This window comes from Poecilia formosa, unplaced genomic scaffold, assembly GCF_000485575.1.
Source record: "Poecilia formosa unplaced genomic scaffold, Poecilia_formosa-5.1.2 Scaffold232, whole genome shotgun sequence".
Taxonomy (NCBI): Eukaryota; Metazoa; Chordata; class Actinopteri; order Cyprinodontiformes; family Poeciliidae; genus Poecilia; species Poecilia formosa.
This window is the reverse complement of record NW_006800171.1, coordinates 486,323-496,054: the sequence shown is the minus strand read 5'-3', so window position 1 is coordinate 496,054 and position 9,732 is coordinate 486,323. Positions and strand designations below refer to the sequence as shown.

Sequence of the window (9,732 nt, the reverse complement as noted above, 5' to 3'; positions counted from 1 at the left end):
CCCTCTCCCTCTCCTCTTCTTCCAGCTCCTCTGGGGGAATCCCAAGGCGTTCCCAGGCCAGCCGAGAGACATAGTCCCTCCAGCGTGTCCTGGGCGTCCAGTGTTTTTCTTGGTGTGATGTTAAAATTTGCATAAAGCTCTGAAATATCTCAGTGTCCAATAAGCAAATACAAACAAAAACAGTATTTTTTCATGGAATTGGTCCCCACAGTGGACTTTTGTCAAGTCTTTATATTTCCTCAATCTCAATTCAGTTCCTTGTTTCCTAATGCCTGTGATATGCCTTTGACAAAATACCACTAAGGGCTACATTTTCCATCCAGAACTTCCATGTCTCTTTACAGCAGCTTTAAGCACAGACTGTGCTCTAAATGATTCACATGCAGGACGACGGGCGATCCCATGCCTCATTGCATCGAGATGTAAGAAGACCTAAAAGAATTCCTAAAGAATGCAACATGCAACAGGTCCAGTTGGGAGACAAATAATACAAGAAACAAGAATACCACTCAGTAAACGGTAGAAACTCTGTCTTGGAAGAAGCAGCACCTGTCTTTGTGTACACAAGGCAATCAGGAAAGTAAACACCTATAACCTCCAAATTAGTTACAACTGACACAGGTAACAATGAATTTAAAACATTAAAGTTCAGGGGGGTGGAGGAGGGGTGAATGGTCAAAGATTGACTTCCACAATGTCCTACTCCAAATTTATGTTTAATCCAGAAAAATATCAAGCCTGTGACATTGAGGATTTAAGAGAAACTAAATTGCCAGAGTTGCTGTGTTGCACAAACTGAGAGACTTCACCGTGGGAGATTCCTGTCAAGCACTTAAAGATGCATGAGAGTGCTTCATCATTAACGAGACGTCAAGACGGAAAGTTCCACAACGATTTCGAGATAATGGACAAGGAGTGACGGACATTACAGATAAGTTAGAAGGGCACAAATTAAAGCTGAGGTCAGAAGGAAAGCAAAGAGTAGGGTTACAAAAATTATTACTGTTGTGATTAGGAGAACTACTACAATATTTATCAAAGCATTGATAAATTACCATGTTTTTATTTTTGTTTGTTTGTTCTCATTTAGATACAAAGTATTTCCCTTCATTCATATTTAAAATCAGCTGATGGTGCAAGTTTCAGCCAAATTCCAGAAATTTGTAGTTGTTTCATGGACAGGAGCATGGCCTCTTAAATAAATACACTTGAATAAATAGTTATTAGTCTTTATTAGTCACAGTATGCAAGTAATATTCACCCCAGTCTCAGAAATTTTCATTTTTCCTTTATAATACGAGGTCTTCCAATTAATTAACCTTACCATGGTGAAGTTACAAACAACTGGGTGGTCGTTGTTTGTGCCTGTGCTGCTCCCAAGACGTGGAATAAACTTCCACATAATTTATGCTAAACTGACGATCTGGTGCTTTTTATGTCACGACTTAAGACTTTTTTTGTTCAAATTGGCTTCTAATACTTGGCGCCACTGTGATGCCCTGGCACACATTTGAGGTGATTTTTGTTTCTCTGTTTCCATGTTTTTAAATTGATTTTACTGTCACCATGAGCTGCTGAGCTCTGAGTGTTACGTCTTCTGTCTCATTTTTCTTGCGTTTCAGATTACTCGTGTTACTTTTACCTCAGTGCTTCGGTTTGCTGGTCTTCTTACACCTGTTCCCCGTCCGCTCATTTACACACCTGTGTTGCATCCAGTAATCAAAGTCCCCATTGAGAGGGCTTCTCGTTTAGTCACCCGATGTCGGATCCTCCTGTTGTCCTCACAGTGGTTGTTTGTTGTCATCGTTGCATCATCGCTTTCACTCTCCTCCTACTATCTACATGTACAGAGGTCAGCTAATAAATGGCAACATGACCCTTTTATATGCTTTTAATTTGTTATATTTCATTATTATTGTGTGTGTGTGAGCGTGTGTGTGTGTGTGTGTGCGCGCGTGTGCATCTTTGTTTATTTTCAAAATCCACTTCATTGGCCAAAGCTGTATGCAAAACCAAGGAACTTGACTTTGGTTTTCAAGCGCCAACAGCAAACAGGCAAAAAGTTTAAACGTTTAAACTTTAGAGAAAATAAAATACAATTAAAGGAACAATACGTAACAATATTTATGACATTTTATTTTATTAAAAATAGAGAAAGGTACAAAAATGCTCATTTTGTTCCCAGTTACTGACTTCTCTGGCTTCATAGTGACTTTGTTTTATTTTTATTTAAGTGCTTTGGTAACCTTTTGGATGTTTAAATATATTTTTAACTGTTTGTCATTAATCTTAATTCTAAACATGGAGACTTTTTGTGTAATCACTGAGTTAGGGGAGCAAAATCCCTGAGTTTGCTCAGGGATAAAATAAGTATGAAATAAAACAACAAGGTCATCAGTAGTCGTGTTTGTATTGTGTGTAGATGGTCACTTCAGTGAAAACAGAAATAAATAAACTTACAAAGTGATGTTTTAGCCTTTACATATTTATCACTGACTGCCAAATAATGCTTAAAAAACACTTTGTTGTTGCATTTATTTAATTTCATTCATAAAAAGGGGAAAACATCATAGCTTGGTGAGACTGAAATAGCAAATTTGTGCTATATTACAGAGAGCTACTGGGCACATTTCAACAAATATTTGTAAAATATTACTGAATATGGACAAGTGGCATTTAGGTAAAGTACTGACCTTACCATAATGAACACAAAGACCATTGTACAAGCAACTCTGCACTTTGACAAAGCAGCTGCTGTCAACAACCTCCTCTTCCATGGTCATCTGAGGCGTCATCTTGATTGTGGTTGAAATGCACAAAACGGAAAAAGGAGATTCTAGAAATTGAGCATTTATCCTGGGCAAAAGTGGTTAAAAAAAAAACTCTGGGAACAAAAGTTATGTCTCATCTTGTGGTTATAACAGTAAAACATAAGAGCTGCTATTTAATCACAAGTTTTAAAATGTCTCTCTGAGACCAATTTAGAACAATACAGTGTTTCACTTCTGCTCGCTTTGGTTATTCAAGTTTGAAGCATGAACACTTAACAGGTTTTATTGGATTTAATGGAGCCAACAAGCTTGACTCTCGGACCACATAAAGCATTATCTGCCATTATGTAAAAAATTGTTTTACCCAATTATGTCTGACTATTACGCTGTTGATTTCAGCTTAAGGTTAAATAACTTATAGGCAGTCCTCTCTATTCATTTTTCAACAAACTTGTACAAAGTGTTTGCTGCTGGATGATGCCGTCGTCAGAAAATTGGGTCTTGGGATTTGCTAAGAAATTTGCCTTGATTTCAACGTGCCAGTTTCAGTCCACTAGTTTAAACTTGGATTCAACTGGACGTTTCAAACAGAAAATATTCCCGTACAGACATCAGAACTGGATTTGTAATGAATAAAGCAGTATAACATTAAACTTCTCGACTAGTCATGAAATGTACGTATTAGTTTATTGGAAATCATACTGTTTAAGTGACTTAGCTTTGACTAGTGGTATTTTCTTATCTATTCAAGCAGCAGGAAAAAAAAAAACTAAGACTCCAAACACATTTATTGCAAAACTTACCAGCACTAATCAAAAATTAGAAAAAAGAATGTGTTCAAAATGTTGATAAAGTCACAGGATAAAACAAGCACTAAAATAATGAACAACACACTGAATTCAAAGGAAGTGTTTTACAAAGAACACCCGTTCCTGGTATCTGTCATCAGAGACCTGAGGCACTTTTTCTCCATAGCTTCTCTCTAAATGTGAAAAACACCCAATGAAACGGACAAAACAGAAACAAACCATAAAAGCAGACTGTATTTCCTTGCGACTCCATAAGAGTAGGAGTCTGTGAGGCCACACAGACAGTAACCTGACATTCAGAAACGTCAACATGTTGTACTTCGCAATAAATGTGGTTTTAGTGGATCAGAGTGCTTAATATGTTCAATTACTGTAACGGTTATAAATGTGTTCAGTTACTTTCTGCTTCTGACACATGACTAAATTAAATGTCTTATAATCTTACCAATATTTACCATTTTTCCAATGTTCCTGCAGCTGATTTCGTTTGAAATCAAAAAAAGTACATCAGAAAGTAAGAAATCCTGCTCCTCTCACACGGCTTTGTGCTGTGTGTAAACCTTTAGCCAGAGCAGCAGCAAGGTCATCTGCGTTAACCTAAAACACAAAGACAGTTCATCTCAGTCAAATCAAGTCAGAATTGAGTTGCTAAGATTAAATGGACAGCTTGTATTTGTGGTAAAATCAATATCTCCATATCAAAGCATGTAACAACATTTCCAGGTCGAGGTGAAGAACAGAACATCTTACCGGTCTTTTATTAGTTTCTTGAGGCTACAGATGACAATGTTCAGGAAGAAAAGCCCACAATGTCCTATGAAATACCAATTCCAAACAACAAACTCAGGGATGTCTTTAAGCAGCATCTTCAGTCTAAGTGAAAAAAAATAAATAAAAAAATACATAGTTATGGTTAAATTGTGTTAACATATATATCTGACTTACTCAAAAATACAGTGCTGTAAAAACAAATGCTTCCCCTTTAGAGTCACATTCGTTTTACCAGACAAAGACAGCATGATTAAGCTTGTAATTTACAAATATAAAGGCTTAAAGACAAAAAGTTCCACTTTTGTCTCCTGAGTCCATAAAATATTTACCCAAAGGTCCATGCATGATGTGATCCTAGTTCAGATCTTTTAGCCTGACGGGTTCCTTTAATGTATTTTTTTTATTATTATTATTATTTATCAGCTCTGGCATTAGTTAGCCCTGGTGGTGGCTTATGAAACTGAACGCTCCCCAAAAAATATGGTAGATCACCATGTATCACGATTCCTTGTTTAACAAAGGGTAATTTCTATTTTCACATCAGACCAATTTTGATTTAAAAAAAAAAAGCAAACATTTTGTGTTGCCTTCAGTGTATTAATTACCCTTGTCTACTTTGGAGCACAGCATAGAATGACACCACAAGAGGCAGAAGCAGGTGAGAGAAGATCCTCACTGGTAACCCAAACATACTCAGGTAAGTTGTCACATTCCCCATCAGAACTGAAAGATAAAAGAACACAGTTAACGGAGTAAATCAGCATAATGATCTCAGTTTTAAAGATTAAAGATGTAACGAATCCCACTCCAAATTCAGCTTAATTTTTTTTAAAAATCCATCGTTACGTCACCTGCATTTAATTCAGTTTTCCAGTTTCAGATTTCTTTGAACTGAAAGCCATGTCTCTCAGTGAAGCTGCCTTCATGGTTAGTAATGTCAGATGTCAACAGAATGACTCATTGCTTTGACTTTGAGACAGCATGTTTTCTTAGAGATGCTCTGGTTGTGATTTTAGATTACCACCCATGGCTTACAGATAACTCTTGTTTGGCTAAACAATTCAGGAAATTTGAACATTAATCAATTAGCTGTTAAAGATGATTGCTTGCGCTTAGTGACGACCTTACCATTCTTCATTAAGTAAAAATGGTGCAGAGGATCTTCACTGGGCTCTTGCACGGTGGAGCTGAACATTTGCATGGATCTGTGCTCCTTGAAAGATGTTTTCAGGTCGGTTTGTTCCCCTCCTTTCATCTTCTGCTCCTCTACTTTGGACGTATTTGGACTGGTGGCGTTACCATTTGAGGACCCGTGGGATACACTACGCCCTACCTTAGCGAGAGCAACATCTAAAATAGAAAATAAATGCTTCAATGATTTTTCTCTCCTAGAGAAATTAAATGCTTCGTAAGCTTAAAGCGTTTCATTTTGAACTTGACTCACCATTGCTCTGAAGGAAGTCGATGGCATCTTTGTAGCCAAAACTGAAAGCTTGTTCTGCAGCCTACCAGGGTAAACAAACAGTGTAACTATGGGGGCAATATGAGATCCATGCGTCAGTAGTTGGATATGTTTTCGAAGACCAACACCAAGTTAGATCTCTCTTTTAAATAACAATGAACGTTTGTATAGCATAGTTACTACGCTTAGATACATAAGAGGCTTTGAACTGTTTTGAATCAAGGGAATTTAAGTCGACACAAATAGATGCCGACATTGTGGAAAGTTCACCTGCTAACCTGAAGGGAAAATGTGTGTGTACCTTAGTCTTGTTAAATGAGAAGAGCGGGGTGTCAAAACTAATTTTGTAATGATGGTCATTAATGTAGATACTACCTAGTAATGTAATACTTTTGGCCATTTTGTGTTTTGTATTAAATTAATAGTGTAATACCTGGTCAATAATGTAGTTAAGCCAAGTTACTAAGTTGAAAGCCATAGGTACTATTTCGACATAATAACTGATGAGAGAAAAATAAATCCTAATTAGGTTTTCATAAGTCTTAAGAAATGTAATGAAATGTATAAGCATTTTAATTATGTGTGAATAGTGGATTTTGTGTAAATAAAACATTTTTTGCAGTTGCGTTAGGATGTGATTATTGTCCAGCATTGTATTATTGTTTGCTACAGGGGGGGTAATTGAAAAAAAGTTGTTGGCAATTCATTAGAATAAAATAGAGACAAGTAAGATTTCTGACTACTGAAGTCTCTGAATGTCATTCAGTAAAACTACTGTACAACACATTAGCAATGCAAAAAAAAAATAAAAACTTTTATCTATAAAAAAGAAAAAGTCCAATACAGCATCTTACCTCTAAAGTCACAGGGTAAAGACCATTGATGATTCGGAAGGTGTTAGCCATGTTGACCTTAAGAAGAGCTCCAGAAGCTACCAGGTCCATCACACACGGAGGATCAGCTGGACATATATCAGCTTCCCCAGAGAACGGGCATACAGTTAGAGTGTGGCTGGACGCCCCGGAGAGCAACGGCTGGAATCCACTCAAGCCACCATCAATGTAGTGCTGTTGAAACATAAAAACCTCGTGACTTAGGGAACTCCTCGAATTAGTTCACGAGTTCTTCTGAAATACTCACCACTCCGTTGAAGGCCGGAGGCAGAAAGCCACAATATCCAGGGACAAAACAGCTACACAGGAGAGCCTAGAGACAGCACACAACAAGTAACTATTAGCCAACAAACACAGCACATATAGACTTGTTGGGAATTTAATACATTCATCAAGGATATAAATGTCATCAATTTTGTGCTTTAAAGGGACAAAGTCATGCATTTTGTTTTATTGCGCAATCAAGTCACTATGATACTTTCAGTGGTTATACATAACTTAAAAGAAATTTGAGTCTCTTAAGACATCATCACAAAAACACTTTTCCATTATGCCGTTTACAGCCACTCTTAGGAGATTCGTACTCAACCATGCATGAAAGAATCAAAGCAATATTCCAGGTACTATTTTGATGAGAGAATAACAATATAACTTGATATCAAGCTCAAAAAATGTTTATTTTGTGAAACTGTCCACAGTGGAGAAAGTTTTACATCATCATTTGTGAGATGGTGCCAACCTACAATGAAGGGCGGTTCAAAGATCGACACCTTCAGGCAGCAGACATTCAGACATGAACAAGCCTAAGTATTTTGTTGCCAGAGGAAACAAAAAAAAGGATGAACTTCTGGCTTTGAAAAGAATAATGACAAGTTTTTCTAAAAATAAATAAATAAATAAAAATAATAATTTCCCCGTTTTTTTAAACGACGAGTAAATAGAAATAATTTTGGCAATTCTGAATAATTTGCTGAAAGAAACATTTGATGTCATAAAAATCACTTTTAAAGTGTGTTTGAATATAAGACAGTTAAAACATAAGGGTATGTTGGTAGTTAGCTTATGTGTCTCATGACAGTACAGTGTATAAAGAGACACAGACACGTTGTGAAGACAGATTGCAATAGATGCACTGTACTGCAATCTATTTAATGGTTTCCACAATAAACCATTAAATAGAATGCAATGCAGCATGCCACTATGATTACTAAGGTTAATAATATATCATGGAGAAAATATATATATATTTTGCAGGAGAACAAACTTACATTCACTACATCTTCTTTGGACTGAAATTCTGACACGATGAGGTGCTTCCCATCTGACAGTCGTGTCACAGCAACACCAAGGCGACCACTTGCAAAATGGTGTGCATCCGAAGGAAGGTGCTTGCGCAAAACACTTTCCAACCACTTGAAAACGTTGACTGAAGGGTTCAGTGGTCCAAGTGGGGCAGCCATCACCTGTTTGACAAAAAGGATGATCTCATCCCGAATGGTAGCTGTGACGAGAAAGAACACTGGGGTTAAAGTCGCAGCCGCAAATGGCAAAGCAAATTTAGAACAATCAACAAATTCACTTACCTGGGTTGATTTTACAGACAACCGCAGCTGCTACCACGGATCCGGCAGATGCACCGAGGATGTGGGGGGCCGACTGCAGGATCCAGGGTGTGTGCTTCAGGAAGCACAGAACAACCCCGAGCTGGTAGGTAGCCAGGAATCCAGACCCAGAGAAGGAAATATCATAAGGAACCTCACGAAAGTGAGAGCTGGAGATACTGTGGGGCATCTTGCAAAGTGTCAACAACCTAATTATTATTTATCAGCATTAATCTAATCGGCATTAGAGAGTCGACAGCAAATGAAAAATACCAAGTTGGAACAGGCATTTATGAAGCGTTCAGTCAAAAGTGTTTGAGGGTGAGTCAGGCAGAGTTTTTAGATGCGTCCCGATTGGACACATCGTTTTGGTCATGGCCATGTGATCTGGCCGTTTCAAGGCCTTCTTGTTTAAGTCAGAAAGCACTTTCAGTTCTTAAGTTTATAATGCTGTTAGATACAAATTACAGGCTTATGACTGACGTACACCAGAGAATTTAAAATATATCGACAATAGTTTATTTCTGCAAAACACACCCCAAAATACATGTAATGTCTTTGGTATTCATTTCATTTAGATTTTCCTTGATTTCCTAATTGTTTTCACACCAAATTCAAACAGTTTTTTTTTTCTTTGCTTTGAGAGGATTTAAAGACCATTAGCGCAACTTGCAATTTTCACAAAACACACACAAACCAAAAAAATAAAAAATAAATAAAAGAGAGAGAGAAAGAAAACAGCCAGGTAATAGCTGAACCAAAGCACTTCCACAGCATCCCCTGCAGGTACAACTTTGGCACACTGCTAAACAACAGAGTGTAAAGGGAGATCTCTTTCCCATCTGCAAAGACAGATTTTGTTATTTTTATTTTAGCAAACGATGCTGTATGATATGATGCCCTCTAAAAGTATTCATACCCCAAGAAATGTTTTCAATTTGTAAAGGGTAAAAGCAAAGGGTATGAATAAAAGTCTAAAGTGTGGCATGAGCGCCTTTAATTCTGTTCTCTGTATAAAATCATGTGCAACCTGCTACACTCAGAAGTCACCTCGTAATGAAACACTTTGTGTTTAATTTAATTTTGAAACCCACGTCTACGAAAGCATCGAGCGTTTGTTTGAGAACATTTGACAGGTCATAGGTTCTCAAACAAATTATAGGCTTAAGTTTGGCAGAACTGCAATGTCCATTCATAGCAGAAAGAATGGATAATCTTCATTCTCTGATTGGAGCTGGGAGAATTTCACTCGGGGGAATCAAATAGGAGGCCCATAGTGGATCTGGGGAAGATACAGAGGTTTAGAGCTCAAATAGTTTAGGATGCCAACCTTTGTTGTTTCCAGAAAGCCATGGGAAGACATATTTAAAGCTTCCCATAATATGCAAGTGAAACATCAGGCTTCTGTCAGATGACCAACTAAAC

At 37.4% G+C, this 9,732-nt stretch overlaps 1 protein-coding gene across 1 annotated transcript; it reads right to left on the bottom strand.

Moving 5' to 3' along the window:
• Positions 1 to 3,439: 3,439 nt before the first annotated feature.
• On the bottom strand, positions 3,440 to 9,677 carry pnpla1 (patatin-like phospholipase domain containing 1). The gene is made up of 9 exons (XM_007568929.2): positions 8,290 to 9,677; positions 7,975 to 8,207; positions 6,954 to 7,019; positions 6,668 to 6,880; positions 5,796 to 5,856; positions 5,480 to 5,701; positions 4,957 to 5,074; positions 4,331 to 4,453; positions 3,440 to 4,177 (listed from the first exon to the last, which is right to left on the bottom strand). The coding sequence occupies exons 1-9, from the start codon at positions 8,495 to 8,497 to the stop codon at positions 4,114 to 4,116; spliced, it is 1,308 nt and encodes a 435-aa protein (XP_007568991.1). The 5' UTR covers positions 8,498 to 9,677; the 3' UTR covers positions 3,440 to 4,113.
• Positions 9,678 to 9,732: the final 55 nt, after the last annotated feature.

Bases quoted from the DNA above. Each gene is read 5' to 3' on its own strand.
- pnpla1 (XM_007568929.2), bottom strand. From the start codon at position 8,497: ATGCCCCACAGTATCTCCAGCTCTCACTTTCGTGAGGTTCCTTATGAT. The intron at 6,881-6,953 runs GTGAGTATTTCA...ATGTTTCAACAG, and splicing joins CTCCGGCCTTCAACGGAGTG to CACTACATTGATGGTGGCTT. The intron at 5,702-5,795 runs GTGAGTCAAGTT...TTTCTATTTTAG, and splicing joins CGACTTCCTTCAGAGCAATG to ATGTTGCTCTCGCTAAGGTA.